The sequence below is a fragment of the Lynx rufus genome, unplaced genomic scaffold (assembly GCF_022079265.1).
Source record: "Lynx rufus isolate CCGP_SWC_20201006 ecotype Redwood Valley unplaced genomic scaffold, mLynRuf1.p SCAF_21, whole genome shotgun sequence".
Taxonomy (NCBI): Eukaryota; Metazoa; Chordata; class Mammalia; order Carnivora; family Felidae; genus Lynx; species Lynx rufus.
The window spans coordinates 22,105,196-22,123,669 of NW_025814836.1; the positions used below are offsets into that span (position 1 = coordinate 22,105,196).

Below are 18,474 nucleotides of genomic sequence, written 5' to 3' on the forward strand. Positions count from 1 at the left end.
ATGATTGTTGAGGCTCACAGTTACCCGGTTAAGACTAACTTCGACTTTTCTCTGTATCTCTTTGAACTTTGATCTCCTCAGCAGGGCAAATAATTTTCAGTAGCTCGTAATCTAAAATAATTGTCTATTTTCTTTTTCTTCTTCCTCCTTCATTACGATGGAAAATTTTAGGCACATATAAAGTAAAAAAGAGTAAGATCTTGAATTCCCGGGTACCCATCACCCACTTAAGCAATGCCTAGCTCACAGCCACTCTCGTTCCTCCACAGCTCAGGCACCCCCTGCTACCCCAGAAGCTGATTATTTCAAAGCAAATCCCAGGCATCATATCATTTCATCTGAAAATACTTTACTAGTTTGCACTGAAAGACTCTAAGAACTTTTTCTTATGTAGCCACAGTACCATTATCATGCCAAGAAATGAATGATTCCCTAATATCCCATTTCTACTCAGCGTTGAGATTTCCCTGATTATCTCACAGAAGGTTTTTTTTTTTTTTTTTTTTTTTTAAAGATAGTGTGAGTCAGTGGACAAATGGGATTTGATATACAGAAATTAGCTTCATTTTTTTTTTAATTTTTTTTTCAACGTTTATTTATTTTTGGGACAGAGAGAGACAGAGCATGAACGGGGGAGGGTCAGAGAGAGAGGGAGACACAGAATCGGAAACAGGCTCCAGGCTCTGAGCCATCATCAGCCCAGAGCCCGACGCGGGGCTCGAACTCCCGGACCGCGAGATCGTGACCTGGCTGAAGTCGGACGCCCAACCGACTGCGCCACCCAGGCTCCCCAGAAGGTTTTTAATAGTTGGCTCGTTTGATTAGGATCCACGTAATGCCTACGCGTGGCATTTGTTGATCTGTCTCGGAAGTTTCTTTTAGTCTATAGGTTCTCCTCTCGGATTTCCCTCCACATGTTGTTGTTGTTGGGATTGAAGAAATGAGGCCTTTTAAAAAATATATGGAGGGGCGCCTGGGTGGCGCAGTCGGTTAAGCGTCCGACTTCAGCCAGGTCACGATCTCGCGGTCCGTGAGTTCGAGCCCCGCGTCAGGCTCTGGGCTGATGGCTCAGAGCCTGGAGCCTGTTTCCGATTCTGTGTCTCCCTCTCTCTCTGCCCCTCCCCCGTTCATGCTCCGTCTCTCTCTGTCCCAAAAATAAATAAACGTTGAAAAAAAAAATTTTTTTTAAATATATGGAATGAATGCATTTATAACACATTGCCCTTGATTGTGTTTTATTCAACCAGTATAAAATTAAGTGCCAGTCCCTTAATTTTATACACAAAGGTGGTGAAAGACAGTCCCTGTGTATGCTGAGCAGTAAAGCAGAGATGCTGGGAATCAGCGTCAGCCAGCATTGATGGAGGGAGATGGTTCCAGCATCCTTATTCCCTGTCCTCCTCGAGCCCAGGGCCCCTGTGCGTCCCCCAGAGCCTCTCAGTGAGTGGTGCCTGTGATCTTCAGTCAAGAGAGCCTCCGCAGTGCTGTCGTTCAGGTGTTAATGTTTATGGTCAGCACCTCCCCACTTCCTGCCTTATGCGTTCCCTCTAATATGAAGGACGTGCTAACCAAAGCAGTTACGAAGGCAGCAAAGGAAGAAACGGACAAAGGCAAGAGAAAGCTGGGATAACGAGACTGTCTGCTCTCTGAGGAGGGGGCAGCCTGGGTCCAAGGTCAGAGGAGGGGATGCCAGCGGAGGAAGCAGATTCTGGCTCATGGATTGGGTGACTTCCCTCCTTCCTCCTCGCTCAGACCAAGAGGCAAGTGTCCAGATCCCTGGGGACCCCACCCACTGTGGGGTCCCACCCACAGTGATCTGGCCTATCCTTTCTGTGTCTGCGGCATTTGGGGAGCCCCCCGTGCATTTATAGAATGGCCTTTTGACCTTTGAAGGCAGTGTTAGCTTTCCCACGGTTTATGTGAACTTCAGCCCACGTTTTATGAGCATGTCACACACCATTAAAGCCACAAACCCTTCTGCTTTTAACCTCCCGCTACCTCTTACTTTTTAACCACGGTATTATGGGAAATGTTTGCCGTTCCAAAATTGAAGGGTGGCAGCCTTGGGGGGAAATAACTTTTATAAACTCTTCTGGATTAAAAAAAAAAAAAAAAAAAAAACCTATGAACCACCCCGTCCCCTCTTTGGCCGTCTGGGATAGGAAACCGATGGACCCCGCGTAGGAGTGGTGACACCCGGTTCACCCCCAGAGTGGAAGCAGGCCTCGAGACCCAGACGTCTGCAAGGTGGGAGTTAGCATGGACCCGGTGATGTTTGGGTTCACACCCAGGGAAGAGAGCACTGAGCAGGGAGGGCCGAGCCAGGCGGTGGGAATTAGCACACTGGTGTTTGCTCACCTGTCGTGTGGCCGAGGAAATCTGCGCAGGTGCGCAGAGAAGGCCGCACTTTCCCTTGACCTGAGTGCGTGGTGGTCTCCTAATCTAGAGTGGGGACAATACTACCTGCCTTTTACTGCTGGGGCTCAGGCGGTGGCCCTCAGGTCAGGTAGGCCTAGTCATGCTACCGGTGCATAGTAGCCTGAGGGGGGAAAAGACTTCAGAACCAGCCGCCGCAGCCGCGCCCAGGGAGGGTGGGTCGCCCGTCGTCTTCTTCCGTTTCCTTGCCCCTTAAACATTCTAAGGCTAATCAATAGGAAGCCCACCCTTGTATGCTTTCCCTTTGCCTCTCAAACAGCGACCGAGAAGTTCTTTTAAGTTTTTCCCTGCACTGTGCCTCTCCACACCCCCACCTTACGTACTCGTTCACTAAGCCAGAAAAACCGTCTGGCCAGGTGGGAAGCCGAATGGACGTGTTCAAATGCCAGTACTGACAGGTCCTGAGAAAGGCCACTGTGCCGCAAGGGGGTGTCGGGACTGCCACCCACAAAGCCTGTGCCCCCAGAGAGCTTCCCCGCTGGGGCCTTGCATTCAGCCCTGCGGCTCCCCTGCGGAGAGCTGGAGACCACCCCGCAAAGACCCGTGTTCTGGGGCGGGAGCCAGTGCCCTCCTCCTCCAGGGACAGGTGCCGTGAGCACCTTCTCGGGGCCCCAGCGCGTGCCGCTAGCGGGTCCCTGCAAGGCCTCCCGGCAGCACATCCTCCAGCGCGTCTTCCAGGGCGCGGTCTCTCACTCCCCCCGTGGTTTTTTCAGGGCCCAGGAGACCTTCATGCAGTGGGACCAGTGCCGGCGCTTCTACAACTTCCTCATGGCGGACAACATGAAGAAGATCATCCTCTCGCACAGGTGCGTCGCCTTCCGTGCCCCGTCAGGAGACCGTTCCCCTCTGAGCTCATTCCCGAGTCACGAAGGCCAGAACTCGCGGTTCTCCAGGAGGACGAGAGAGGCAGGGTTGCTGCAGATTCTCTGCCGACCGCTTTGTGACTCGCTCAGAAGCAAACTGGTCCCGAGCTACCCAATTCGCCCACTCGCTTTCTGCTTTCGTGATTCCCCACGTACCCAAGACGAGGAACCATTCTACGCCGTTCTTGCCCAAACTAGAGCAACCCCGAGGGGGCCGGTCATCGTCTGGGGACCTTTCTCCTTAGGCTGCTCTCGTGCACGCCTCTGCGTGTTCCCCATGCCGGTCTTGCCTCGCTCCTGCTCACAGTGCTTGGGTGGGGTCGCCCCTGACCACGCTTGGAGCGGCGCCCGGCGTGCGGGACAGGTCAGTAGGTATTGGCGATGGCTTTATCGTCGTGATTGTTAATAGTCACACCGTCCCTCCCCCTTCCCCTGCACCCGCCTTCCCTCTAGCCGGCCTGGGCCACTTGGAGGTCCCGCGCCCTCTGGCCTCTCCCACGCCACCGGGGCTTCGCCGAAAATGCCCTTCCTGTCACGTCTACCCATACTTTAGGTCCATCTCCGTGCTCCTCTGTGAAGCCAACTCCTTCACCCCCGAACTGTTTTTCTGTTGCTTCCCCGGTGTGAGTCCTGTGTCTTGAACTAAACTGTAAAGCACTGGAGGGCCTGGGCTGCGTTTGATCCACCTCCCCCACCTCCAGAGCCTGGCCCATCACGGGGACGCAAACGGAGCAACTTTAGAGGGGTTTTGATGCCATCCCAGGAAAGGCGATCTAACTGATCGCAGTGGTTGGAAGAAAATACGGCACTGGCCTGCCCTAGCCAGGCGCCCCAGATTGGGCAGGATCCACGGGGAGTCTGGGCCGGGCTGGTGCTCACAGGCCCCTCAGGCTGCCAAGCTGCTAGGCCCTTGTGACCGGTGCGTGGAGGTACAAAAGGAGGCTTCTGTCCCCTTGGCTGACCGGATGTAAACTGTTTTCACTCAGCTGGTGGTCTTTGGGTCTCAGCTATGAGTCAGGTGTGGCTCAGCTGAGGTTCACACGGGGCTGGGGATTTGCTGACGTTCCAGAAGGGGTGAAGCCAAGCCTCTGACACCAAGTGCAGGTCCTCTGTCTGCCTTCCACACTTCTGGAATGGGAGGGGACTCCTCCCAGGGAACGTTTGTTTGGCCACAGGGCCCAGTCTTGCCACTAATTAATCAGTCCAGAAGGTCCATCGTGTAATTCTTAACAAATTGAGGGAACCCTTTGAATGTGCTCTAGGTGTGTTTACATTTTTTTTCAATTTCCTACAGAAAGCCAAACATGTAGAAATTTTAGGGGCACTTTAACCTGTGAGTTCTAGGGGTGCCTGGATGGCTCAGTCGGTTAAGCATCTGACTTGGACTCAGGTCATGATCTCACGGTTTGTGGAAGCCCTGCGTCGGGTTCTGTGCTGATGGCTCAGAGCCTGGAGCCTGCTTCGGATTCTGTGTCTCCCTCACTATCTCTCCCCAACTCGTGCTCTCTTTCAAAAAAAATAAACAAATGTTAATAATACTAAACAAATGTTAAAAAATAATAATAATAAATTGTGAATTCTAAACTGTAGGTATACAATCTTCCTCATAATCTTTTTGGGGGAAAGATGTTAAAGAAATGTGCTCCTCTTTGAGAGGGGTAGCGAGTAGACACCAGAACGTGGAGGGCCAGACCGCAGACTCGGCCCTCCTTCTGCTATGTGCCTGAGACCCTGCAGGGGATGAAGGTCTAAGTGTGTGTGTTTTGATCTCTACCTTTATCATCATCTTCTCAAGATGGATCTTGTTCTTAGTAGACATGACTATTTTTCAGAGTATACGTAAGCTTTTTAGCAAACACGTTGGAGAGCAGTTGATTTGCCCCAGCGCTAAATGGGTTTTCCAATGTCTTCCTTGTTAAGTGACTGAAACAGCTCCTAAAGAGAAGGGGGCGGTGTCAACACCAGTGTAAAGGTGAGCCTTCGCCCCCCACTGTTTGGCTGACCGCCCACCACTCACTATAGATCCCTTCCGAAGACCTCCCCTCCCCTTCAGTGAAGGATTCGCAATATAGTTGATCCTTGAACAATTCGGGTGTTAGCTGCACAAGTCCACCTGTATGTGGATTTTTTATTTATTTATTTTTAAGCATTTATTTCTTTTGGGGAGAGCACAAGCAGGGGAGGGGCAGAGGGGGGGCGGACAGAGGATCCAAAGTGGGGTCCACGCTGACAGCAGCAAGCCCGATGCGGGGTGAACTCACCAACCATGAGATCATGACCAGAGCCGAAGTCAGACGCTCAATCGACTGAGCCACCCAGGCACCCCTTGTGGATTTCTTACAGTCCAGTACTATAAATATATTTTTTCTTCCTTATGATTTTATCATAACATTTTCTTCTCCCTAGCTTACGTTATTATAGGAATACAGTGCATAATACATGTAACATACAAAATATGTGTGTTTTTTGTCTGAGGTTCTTGGCAAGGCTTCCGGTCAACAGTAAGCTATTAATAGTTAAGTGTCCGGGGAGTCAGAAGTTCTGTGTGGATTTTTGATTGCGCTGGAAGCTGGCGCCCCTACCCCCGCATTGTTCAAGGGTGACAGTACTCACCTAGGCTCAAACACGCTCTTTAGTTTGTCTAGCTGCCTCTGAAAAGGAAAACAAGACCTTGGCAATCATCTTTCTGCAGTTATTCAAAAATCAACATTGCAAGCTCATCCTCTGGAACATTCTGAGGGCTGAAGGGATGTCTCTCCGACGTGTCCTGTATCCCCTGTATCCTCTCCGACGAGTGTCAGATACTCTCTCCTGGCTTGACCCCCTGGGGAAAGGAAGCAGGCTCTGCTCGCGGTTATCATCTGCCCTTTACATGTTTTTTTCAGCTTTATTGAGCTGAAAAATAAAATTGTAAGGTGTTGCAAATGTACAACACGATTTGGTTCATCATCTGCTTCTTGTTCTGTTTGCTGTTGTGTCTCATTCTAGGCAAGCTCTTTTCGGAGACCATGTTAAGAAACCCCAGAGCCTGGAGGACACTGACTTGAGCCGCCTCTACACAGCCACGTCCCTGATGCAGATTGATGACAACGTGATGAGGTGTGTCCATGCTCAGGGGGCAGGGCGCCAGGCGTGGGGGCTACAGGCCGGCATTGCCCAGCTCAAGGGCTTTTCCTCTGCCCACTTCAGCATTAAGGTCTTTTTTTTCTTTTCCTTTGAATAAATGTCTAGTGTTTAATAAAAACTGAAGACTGCACAGAAAAATCCAAATTTCTAGTTGCTCTTAGAAAACAAGAAGTTCTCACCACTCATTCTGCATTCTTGTGCGGTGTACTGGGCTTGAAAACTGGGGACCTGGGGTGCGCACACCCTAGTTGTCCACAGCCCTTACCCCACCTGCCGTGCTCTGACCCTGGGGCAGGGATCAGGTGCCACGTAATTTGCATTTGCAGGAGAAGGAAATATTTCTTGCACTTATCTGTGTCTCTACCCAAAGTAAAAAACAAGAAATAGACAAAGAGGGCTGTGCATTGCAAGAAAACAGAGCCTCTTTCTTTGGGGCAGTGAAGTCTCTCCTGAGTGTAATACACAAACCCTGCCCACTTCAGTCCTTTATCCTTCCCTGCCCCCTCCCTTCAGGCACCTGAGGCTGAGACCCTGACAGTGTCTTCCTTCCTAGCACCCATAGTTTCTGATTGAGCTTAGCCTTAGCTAGAAAAGGCAACGTTGATCTGTGGCCTCATCGTTCTCCTTAAAAACAACATCGTTTTTATTTGATACCTTCAGGCATGATCTAAAGCAAGCTAACTGTTCACCCAGTAGATAGGCAGATACTGACCTGAGGGTACTTATCTTCCTTACAGGATTTTAGTAGCTTTCTTACACCAAGCAACCTTGAAATAAGCCTGTTAACGGTTATGCAAAGGAAATAGAAACTAGAAAATCACTGGTATGTTCAGAAGTTGAGAATGGATTCTACCCACTCTCACTGAAGATGGGAAATGCGACTTTATTGTGGTACTAACAAGAAAGAAACCAAACATTTAAACTCCCCCATTGATCGTCTGAATTTTTTTAAGCCCCAGAGGGAGTGGTGTTCAACTCTCCCTAAAGCTCTTCCTTTTGAATGGTGTTGGATCGTAGCAGTTTTCATGAAGGTCACCAGTAATACTGGAGGCCTGGAGTGCTCTCCTGGCCCTCTGGGACCACAAAGGGACTGACTGCATACAGACAGGTGGCCCAGAGGTGATACCTGCGCTCAGCTACTTCCTGCAGAGTAGACCCTGGCAGTGCAGTCTGAACTTTCTGGAGGCTTCCCAAGCAGAGATGTCTATGGGGCCTGGCAGTGGAGGAGATGTACATCTTCAGGGGAGGCATGATATCTTTAAGACGCCAGTCAGGGTAGAACAAAACCACCATTCAGATACCAGAAGTCCTAATGTGCATCAGAAAGAGGTTTCCAAAGATCCCCTGGCCTGAGGGTGACTCGGCCTGTTGGTGTCAGAGCCCCAGGATGAACAGGGCACAGGGCACAGCAAACCTACAGGACTTTCATTCTGGAACATCAAAGGTTTGGTTAAATGTCAATTTATCTCTGACTACTGCTCCGTGGGTGGATGGAATCAGTAACTGAATCTCTGTCTCATGCCCATTACCTGATACGTGTTGCATTCCAATTCACAGTGGTCTGGGTTACTCGGCCAGGAAGAATTTTGTTGAAAAGAAGAGCTCTCATAAATGCCTTTGAATGTCATTTTCCTAGCGTCTGCGGTGACATCTGGTTTTATACTGACTCGAAGTGTGTAACCTGTGCTAATAAATACTATAGATAACACTGAGTTTCTGTGCTGGTGTGCACTTTAATGCCATAAATCTCAGTGCCATTAAGGAAGGTGCTGTCCCTAGCTCCATTTTACAGAGAAGCTCAGAGAGGTTAAAGAGTTTGCCTGAGGTCACGGGGCCTGTAAGTGGCAGAGTCAGGATTTGAGCCCAGATACCAAAGCCAGAGCTCCTAACTCCTAACGCTGGTGCATCTGTATTGTCAACTGATGTGACGTGTCAGCGTGGGATGGGAGCAGTAATAAAATCCACTCTGCATCCGACCTTGTGACGAGTGTGGCTTCGTCCTCTCCTTCCCAGGAAGTTCCACGGCTACAGCTCCCTGAAGGAATATTATGAGGAGGAGAGCTGCATGCGGTACCTGCACAGGGTGAGTGACAGCACAGACTCAGAGGTAGCAGCAGCTCAGAAGTAGCATCACTTCCCCCCAACCTCACACCCCACGCAACAAGCATGCTCCCCAACCTCCTGAGGCTCGAACCCCGGTAGCTGTTGACTTGGGCTTTGTTTGCGAACCAAACTCTGGCCCTCTGGGGCCTCCGTAAATTAATCCCAGAGCTGCCCCTAGGTGCAGAGCGGGACCCGTCTGCTCCTGTATCCGTGTAAAAGCCCTTAAAATTACTGCAACGCCCTTTTTTTTTTTTTTTTTTTTTAGTCTCCTTTGACAGTGTAATCTTGCCTGGTTCCTGCCATGGTCGTTCATAGATCTGTGTAGATTTCTTACAATTCTGGACCTTTTTTTTTTTTTTTGGCCATTGTGCATTTTGTTAGCGTGGCGGCTAGGACTAAACCTCCAAGTTCCTGCCGTGATCTGGTGAGCCCAGAGGAAAAGAGATGTATTTCTGTATCAGAACGATGAGGAACAGGTGTGCTGGCAAGATGGGCAGGTTTCTATTAACGCAGTTTCTGGCAGCTGCCATAAACTTTATGTGGATTAAATTAAGTTTGTGGCCACTCATCAGCGCCCCGTGTTTTCACCTGCACCACCACCAAACCAGTCTCTCCTCATTCTTTGTACAATTGCTCCTTTCCCTCAAGCGCAGGACTTCCCATTGAGCCCTGTCAATGTCCACCTGGTGGCTCGGCCCCCTCCTCACCCAGCTGAAGCACGTAATTGTGAATTGCGGTCCTGCCGTCTGTCACATCGGCCACCCCTCCTGGTTTAGCATCATCCCCCAGGCTCTGGGTGCCTTCATTGAAGCCGCTACAGAACCGTTGAGCTGTCTAGACCAGTGTTTGAGACCACCAGGTTGGCACAGCCAGTGTCTGCGCTGCCCGGGTGCGGCTGTCCATAGCGTCTGAGTGCCCGTCAGCCCTTCTCCCCTAAAATGAAAAAGGCTATTTTACTACAATGGATGTTGAACGCAACCCCACTAAGAGCTTCCCAATATCCACCAGCCTACTCTTGGTTTTCCCCTTCAGATTCCCCTAGAAAATCTCCCTTGTCTGGAAGGGAGCACCCTCCATTTGTCCTCCCCACAGCATAAACGGAATGAATGTGTACATAACTCTCTGTAGGGTCACTTTTCTGAAAGGTGGGCTAACCTGAAATACTGGGAGTCTCATCAGAAAGATTTTGCCGGTGAGCCCCATTGAGCACCTACCCAGGCTCCATCAGAACACGTGGGTCCCCTAGGACACCTGCCAGGCCCCATCAGATTGCAGTTACGGTTCATGCCACCGCCAGGGAACACAGGCAGCCTTAATCCACTCGTGCAGTGGACTGAACAGGAACCCTCTTCCCTTTGCTTCAAAGGCATGTCCGGTAGTTGAATTTGAGCCTTGACTCGGGAGGAGGGGGGGGGTCTAAGAAAGGGAATCGATCATTTATTTCTCCTTTATTTTCCTGTTGCAGATTTATGTGCCTCTCATGCTGGTCAACGCAGCTGATGACCCCTTGGTGCATGAAAGCCTCCTAACCATTCCAAAATCTCTTTCAGGTAAGTGTTCCTTCCTGCTGCTCCCTTGGCCATTCAGCACGTTGCCATGGCAAACTCTGTCACCTCTTGTAGGTCAGCTTCTGTGGGGAAGGACATCCCGTGGCGGGGTTCTCGTTCAGCCTGCCTTGATAGTACTGGGGCTGTGATGAGCCCTGGGCAGAGCCTTGTGTTCTCTCTTGGTGCCAGAGACGACCGTCATTTATATCCATAGCCAAGAGGGGTTTGGGGGAGTTCCCCAGTGTTCTGTGAAATTATTGTTTCAGGGTTTATGGTTCCATTAAATTGGAGAGTTTGATTTAAAGAGATATTTCGACTTAAACATGACACGAGGGGCACCTGGGTGGCTCAGTCGGTTAAGCTTCTGACTTCGACGCAGGTCATGATCTCACAGTTCACGGGTTTGACCCCCGCATCCGGCTTTGTGCTGGCAGCTCAGAGGCTGGAGCCTGCTTCAGATTCTGTGTCTCCCTCTCTCTCTGCCCCTCCCCTGCTCATGCTCTCGCTCTCTCTCTCTCTCAAAATAAAAAAACATTAAAAAAAATTTTTAAAAACCTGACACGAAAAGCAGAACAAAAAAGCCAATTCTGCTGCCTCTTCTGACAGCCTCTCCATCTGCTTTGAGGATAAAAATATAAGCAACTGAAAAAGCAAAGAACGTTGCTCATGGGAATGCCGCTGTGTTTCAGGCCGGCTCGGTCTCACCCCATGCTAGAGAGGGGCTGAGGGAGAAACGAGAGAGAGAGAGCGAGCGAGCACGTAGCAGCAGAAGGAAACACTTGGAAATCCCAAGACCACTTGCACTGCAATTCAGCTCCCCGGGACCCATTCTCCTGCCCTCTGTAGCCCTCCGCAAGCACGTTTCTCTTGTAAATATCCTATATTAAGCAGAGCAGGGGCCCTTCTGGCTCGAACTCCAGGCCAGGGGAGTAAAAACCACAGTGGGTGGAGCCCCGTGCCCTGCTCGGAGTGGATGTTGTGTGTGATACAGGTGTGTGAGGTGATAAAGCCGCCCGTCCTCAACCCGCTGTCAAGCCGTAGGCTCCCTGCACAAAAGCAGCCCAGTGAGCAGCGTGCAGTGGAGAAAGCGGCCGTGCCGTTTCCTTCCGGTGTCCAGAGTAACACCAGTAGCTTTAATGCTGCCACGCAGAATCTATGAAATAGCAACCGAAAAGGAAGCAGAAGGCAGGGTCACCCCGCAAGAGAGTCCCGCAGAGCCAGAACTGTGCGCCCCAGGAGGTGCCTCCAAGGCCTGGAGCAGCCGGGCCCCTGCCAGTCGGTCCCCTGGGAAGACAGACATTTTTCCGTGGTCCCTGGCCACACATGGCTGCCCGTCTTGCCCCATCTTCACTAATGGCCTCTCCGAGCCCACGCGGGACTAGCCCACGTGTGGACTCCTGAAGTCAGGCTCCAGGTTAGCGGCGCTGGGCATGGCCAGCTTTAAGTTCTGTTTTAGTCTCAAACGAGAAGAGTCTGTGATGAAAGAACATTGACTCCGCTGAAGTAAATAACAGCATACATGCCGTCAATCCCTCCTCAAAGCCTGGCCCCCACCGGTAGCTTCGGCGTCACCTGGGAGCTGGTTAGAAATGCAGAATGTCAGCTTTTCCACCTGGCGTATTAAGGTGCATTGTAAGGTGACAGCCCGGATTTGGAGGCACAGTCAGATTTGAAGCATCTGGCTGTATAATCAAATCACCTGGGGAGCTTTAGCGAGACCCGTGCACCCGCGCGTGCGTGCTCTCTCCCTCTCTGTCACCACCCCAGGTGATTCTAACACCCGAGTTTGAGAACCCTCTGGATTTCAAAGTGTTGCTTAAGCCGGTGCCCATTCCACCCCAAAGCCAAGCTGTTCCAGTACCTGCTAGATCCCACGGCCTTGGCCACCCGCCTCATCTCCCTCCCACTCTGGTGAATGAGGCAGAGTGAGGAGAAGTCAAGTACATCCTCTTGGTGACCTTCACCCGTGGGGAAAGCCCGGGCCCACCCTGGCCGGCGCCCTTGGGCACATCCTGCCTTGGAGCGCGCCAGACGGTGACTCACTCGGCTGCCTTCCCCCCGCAGAGAAACGGGAGAACGTCATGTTTGTGCTGCCTCTGCACGGGGGCCACCTGGGCTTCTTTGAGGGTTCCGTGCTGTTCCCCGAGCCCCTGACGTGGATGGATAAGCTGGTGGTGGAGTATGCCAACGCCATCTGCCAGTGGGAGCGGAACAAGTCTCAGTGCTCTGACACGGAGCAGGTGGAGGCCGACCTGGAGTGAGGCCCCCCGGACTCCGGCGCGCTCCAGCTGCCTCCCCTGGAACCCGCGTCCGTCACCGGCTGTTTCAGGTCCCCCCCCCCCACCTCCCTCAGTGACCTGGATCTGACCTCACACCATCAGCGGGGATCACCCACCAGGCGCACCTGCGCTGGAGCAGGTGGCCAGTCCCTGGGGGCTCCAGCCTATTTTTGTGCTTAGTTACTGGTTTTCTCCACCGCCTTGTTCTCCACGGTGACTAGCGACAGGATTCTCACCCTCCTGTCCCAGTCTCGGCATTTGATTGCTCTTAAGCCAATTACATCTAGTTTCCCTATGAAAAATGTGTCTGAACGGCAGTTTTGCTTTGCCAATCGAAAGGCTTGTCCCCCAGAGCAGTGAAGGATGTATGCTATTTTGCGGTGGTTGTATGTGTCCTTACGTAGAGCCTGAAAAGTGCTCGCCAACCTAAGCTGATGCTGACGATGCAGGTTGGCTTGGGAGCCCAAGCACCCGGGCCTCCCACACTGCAGTCTGGCCTCTTACGTGGCCAAGAAAGTTCTCTTGAGTCACGAGCCAGGTTTCTCCCTTACAGTCTTCTAAGGCAGTCTCCCACACTTTTGCCGATGATGAGAATTACCTGGGGCACTTGTTGAAAATTCAGCCTCCCGGGTCCCTCCCCTGGGAGAGGCCGATTCAGCGGGTCCGGGAAGGGGTCTGGAGATTTTAATTTTTGGCCAGTGCCCCTGGTGATCCTCACCACCAGGCAAATTTGGGAAACACTGTTCTGCGGGGCCTTTAAATTAGAAACATCTCGTAGCTCATTTTACGGAAATTTACAGGTAGACGTGCCTCTTGGCTCCCAGGGGCCTCCAAAGTATCGATCGAGGCCTGTCCTCGTGCAGCTGCCTTGTGTAATCACAGCGTGATGTCTCAGAAGAGGGCCTGGCAGGGAGTAAAGTTTGGGCTACGCCAGACTCTGCTTTTTACTGGCTGTATGACCCTGGAAAAGTCCCTTGAACTTCAGTTTCTTCACGTGTAAAACAGGGGACTTGAACCAGGTGGATTGCCGAGGTCACTGCCGGTTCTAAAAATCCATGACAAACTCAGCTCACTGAGGTCTGAGAGAAAGAGCATCCTTTCAGGGAGGCCTCCTGTAGATGTCATCATTCGCCTTTTTTTTTTTTTTTTTCCCTGTCCCTCATTTTCATATAAAGTGGTGTTTTGGGGTTTTTTTAAACATTCGATTATCATTTTACTTTTTTAACCCAAGTCTTTCTAGTTCTGGCTTTTGATACCGAATAGTTCAAAAGCTGGATCTGAGTTTGGAGAAAGATCTTTCCAACCAAAAAGGGTGTTATTTTGAAACCAGATTTTTAATTTAATAGCCTATATTTACAGTCTGTTGGAGAGATCTTTCCAAAGTGTGTCTTTTCAAATGAAAATGTTATTCGAGGTTTCAAGTACTCCTTTCCTCCAGTCCTGTGGTACTTGAATATCTAAAAACCCTGCACTTTGAAAAATCGGCAGTTGCTATCTGGAACTAAATGGAACTGTGAGTGAAATTGTCTGGATACTTTTTTTTTTTTTTTTTTTTAATGTCCCTGCTTCATCTCCTTTGCTCCAGGACAGACAGGATTATAAATAGCGGGTCTGTGTGGATGTTTCAGGGGTAAAGGGAGCCAGGGCCTAGATACGCCCCTCAGGGTTGCAGGTGGATGTCTTCTGGGCGTCGATCCAAGTGGCTGTGACAGTCACGTCTGTAACCTGAAGTTTTCTGACAATCACCAGATCATCCTAATTAATAACATCAAAAGCAGCCACTGTCTCAAAAGATGGAGATTTCTGTGGTCTCCACATTGTGGTGGTGTGCTTTCTCACACACGCCAGATTCATCATTGTGACTTTTGCGCCCAACCGTTACGTTTCTAGTGCATTTCCTTTCCGTGTTCTTTTAGCACAGATTGGCACTTTATCATCTACCCCCTCAATTTGGAAGCTGGCCCCTCCCCTCTTGCTTTTCCCTCCACCCTATAACACAGCTGTAACCTAGAAGATTCACAGTCCTGTTTCCCACTGCTCCCTTTGTTTCTCAAGACCTTTTGTGAAATTAGGTAAACGAAGCAATATCTAAGTGGGGCTGAATCACCATCCCGGGAAGCAAGGGGTGCCTTTGCCTTAGGTCACATCTCTTGACCTGTTCTGACAAAGCAGTGGCCAGGTACCCGCCCCATTCAGGAAGAGAAAAGACACCAGTTCTGGAGGGGGACCAGAAGTCCCTGGGGCCCCATGGAGTTGAGGCAGGGGTTGGGGCCAGGCCTTGGTCGCCACACGACCGGAATTTACCCCAGGGGAGCGTGGGGGCCCTGTCCCAGCTGAAATCTTTCTATGTGTGTGACTCTGAATGGCACTCACATTCCATTTTGGCTCACATGAGATCAACTGAAGCCCTTTGTTCAGGCTTCAGGCTCTCAGGCATGGAAATGAGAATGTGACCGTGGCGGTCTTACAGGAAAATTTTTGTTTGTCCCTGAATGAGAGCACAGAGGCATTGAATTAACGGAGATGCAAACCTGCCTAATAGACAAGGGAGCGGCATTTTATATGTAGGTCAGCCTTTTCCTTCCTGCAGCTTTCTTTGCGTGTCTTCCTGAAGCCATTCGTTGCTGATGAAGGTCCTGTCTGGCTTGAAACAAGGCCGAATGTTCAAACATCATTTGAACATTATATCTTAAAATCAGAATAAAGATATAACTTGCGTGGACCTAGCCAGTCCTGTTGCAGGGGTAACACATCGACACATGAAACACCACGGACGGGAGGCACCCGCATTTCTGCCGTACTCTCGGCCTCTTAAAGGGTTAGGAGGCGCCTTGTGAGCAACTGATCCGGGTCAAATTAAGATTACCTGGAAAATGGCGTCAAGTCTCCTTGATACCTTGTGTCACAAGGAGGTTAAACAGACTTCAGGAAAAGCTCTTCTCTTCCCTGCGGGTGAGTTTGCGCCAGTGATTCCAGAGCGGAAGGAAAGCAGGAAGTGGTTTGTTGTCAATGTATTTGCACCTCTCTTTGGCACCTTACGCTTGCGAGGAACCCGGTGACGTACTGTAAGAGGTGAAACAGGGCTGAATAGGAGTGTGCCCTTACTTGACCTCGTGGTAGGGGACCAGGGTCCAAGAGACCCAGGTTCTTGTCCTGATTGTCTCTAATTCAGGCTGGATCGTGGGCAACCACTTCACCTCTCTGAGCCCCAGTTCCCTCACCTTAGACCGCCTCTAAGACCATTCACCTATTTACACACCATTTGCCTGAGGACCCATCCTTGCAAATGGCAGTGGCTGCGTCCAGGCTCCAGCGTCATCTTGGGGGGACTCGGACAGAGGGAACTTCTGCTGAAGACCCTCGATGTTGCCCAAAGCCCTGTGTCTGGCTGGCTTCTCTTTAGACTCTCCGCCGGCATCTCAGTACCCTTGCTGTCCCGAGGGTGGTCTTGTGACCGGGACAGGTGCTGACCGTTGGAACTAGGCGAATGTCCCCAGCCTTCTGTGTGATTCAGAGCATTGAGATTCATAGTCTTATTTCCCGGGGCAGAAATCCTTCCCGCTCAGGCTTTCATTCTGAAACTACAGTCTTCATTAAAGCTGAGCTTTCTGGATAGCTGAGCTTATATGCCTGGCATCTGAATGAGAGCTCTCTTTGTAACTGTGTGACTTGAGATCCCTTCTGCCAGCTCCAGGGGAACAATGCATGTGTTCTTGTTGGTGTTTGCCAGGCAAGCAGATGTCTGAGATGTGAGAGGCTTTTCTTTTCCTGTGGCGTCGATTCGTAGAGCTCAAGGAAAGACCCCTGAAACGTCACGTGGAGTCCAGAGAACTCAGGGCTCTCTCCTCCAGGCAGGACAGGAGAGTTATTAAAAAGCAGTTCACCACAGCATCGCCTGGAATTGTTCTCTGTGCCCAGAAGGCCTTACTTTGCCTGTAGAGTATCCCCTGCTGTTCCAACAATAGTGCGGCACTGGAATTTAAAATCTGCCGTGGAAGTTCGAAGCGAAGCCACAGCAAAACCAGAGAATCCCTTCGTGTGGCCTGTGAGTTCCTTGTTACGTTAGCTCCCACCCCCCACCCCCACCCCTCGACAGCGCGCGTGGTTCACAACTGGCCAAATGTCTCGTCCTCCGATGCCTCTCTTCCTTCCCGGCCTCGCTCTGTTCTTCGGAGCCACTTTGGACTACTTGGATGCTTCACAAAGCCATGAAAAGTGGCCTGTCTGTGGCATTTAGAGGCCAAGCGGTTGAGGGAAAGGTTTTTTTCCTCCCTCTGTTATCTAAGCAGAAGGAAGGACCCCCCTTCTTCATAAACTAGGATTGCTTTTGCCAAATTGCATTTGAAGCCGAGGGAAGGGGCACCGGCCCCTGCTGGCAGTGGGAACCGGAACGCTCTCCAAAACTAAAGCTGCTTCCTCGGGCCTGCCTCACTGCTGCTGCCGCCCCCGGATGCCACCCAGGCATCCTCCCCAAGTGGCCCTTAGAAGCAGACTGCAGAGCCCAGCTCACCGGCCATTCCCAGACTCCCAGACAGTAGACAGCTGCCCCTTCTGGAAGAGTCAGCCCCCCACCCCACCCCGAACTGTTTTTCCTGGCATGTATGTGGGGAAAGCGTTCGTGTATCTCTAATGAACAAGCTGGAGTCACTTTCTAACCAGTGGGTTGTCTTTCACCTTGACTCCGGTCAATTAGTAATGAAATCTACAACCTACTTTCTCCCCGCTTCTGGTCCCCATTAGCCAAGAAATCTACTATTACCATAAGTTGGGGACTGTCCGTTTATAGCCCCTGCAGAAATACCCTTCATCTCCACGGGCATTCTCCTTCTAGACCACCCACGTTGAGGAGCCCAAGTCACTGACGGGAGTCCTTGCCGCCCCCCTCGGTCCCCACGCCAGCCGCTTCTCTCCCAGACTGTTCCCAGGGACTTGGCTCATCCTGGGCATAGGACTTCGGTTTTGTCTGGCTTTGGTTTTGGCCTCTTCAGTTTTCCTAAAGCACAAGTCCGTGTAGAATCCTGTCACCTCTCCACACCAGTTCCAGATGACCCGGGCCTCTCCCCACTGCCTCGGGAAGACCTCCACTGTACCTGAGCTTTTGACTTCTGCCAACGCAGCTGCCTTAGCAACACCAGGGGCGGGGGGCGGGATGGGGAGCAGGGGCCATCTCTCCTTTTTCCGGTTGGACTCGGTCAACCACGTTCTTCTGTTGGCAGATCTGCTTCCAGATTGATTCTTGAGAACCATCACTTTCGCATTCCTAATTTTTGTCTGTTTTGTTTCGATTTTGTTTTGTTTGATTTTCTGAAACATAAAATGCTGCCCTGAAAATCATGTGTTTTTGAGTTTGTGTTCTGACGGCCTCCGTGCTGCCGGATTTTGGGGGGGAAATACAGGATCCTCCAGCACAGAGGCGTTTAAGATTTGCAACTAGCAATGCAATTTTTTCTAAATATGAGGATATTTACCTTTATTAAGAAATTATACTAAACAATGGTGTCCTTGATCATTTTATGTTCCCATATTCCTTTGGGCTCTATTTTGATTCTGTGTGGTGGTAAACGAAGATCATTACAAACAAAAACTGTAATTTTGTTATCTTTGATTCAATGGAATTTCTTTACTTAAAAAAAATAAAAGGCTAAAACTGTAGCATGGCTGTGTGTCCTTTGCACAATAAGAGTTTCTGTCTAAAAGGATTCTTCCTGGGGCGCCTGGGTGGCTCAGTCGGTTGAGTCCAACTCTTGATTTCGGCTCAGGTCATGATCTCATGGTTGGTGGAATCGAGCCCCAAGTCGGGCTCTGCCCTGATAACACGGAGCCTCCTTGGGATTCTCTGTCTCTCTCTCTGTCTCTCTGCCCCTCCCCTGCTTGTGCGCATGCACGCGCATACATTCTCTCTTTCTCTCTCAGAATAAGTAAATCAACGTCAAATAAATGGATGGATGGATGGATGGATGGATGGATGGATGGATGGATGGATTCTTCTGGTGCCTTCGCCAAATGTGAACTTGAAGGAAATGGGCAAAACGCCGAGTTCTTATCACAAGTGCTTTTCACCCAGTCTTGCAAACAAACACCAAAGAAATGACCAACCCCAGCCTTTCTGAGCAAGAAGGC

General features: G+C 50.7%; 1 protein-coding gene across 1 annotated transcript in view; it reads left to right on the top strand.

Moving 5' to 3' along the window:
- The window catches only part of ABHD2 (abhydrolase domain containing 2, acylglycerol lipase), a 107,531-nt gene extending 89,525 nt beyond the window's left edge, over positions 1-18,006 (top strand). Inside the window, exons 7-11 of the mRNA XM_047086662.1 lie at positions 3,150-3,242; positions 6,288-6,398; positions 8,439-8,508; positions 9,994-10,078; positions 12,140-18,006. Of these exons, the coding sequence (XP_046942618.1) occupies positions 3,150-3,242; positions 6,288-6,398; positions 8,439-8,508; positions 9,994-10,078; positions 12,140-12,336 (556 nt within the window). The 3' untranslated portion in view covers positions 12,337-18,006. The remainder of the gene's footprint in view (positions 1-3,149; positions 3,243-6,287; positions 6,399-8,438; positions 8,509-9,993; positions 10,079-12,139) is intronic.
- Positions 18,007-18,474: the final 468 nt, after the last annotated feature.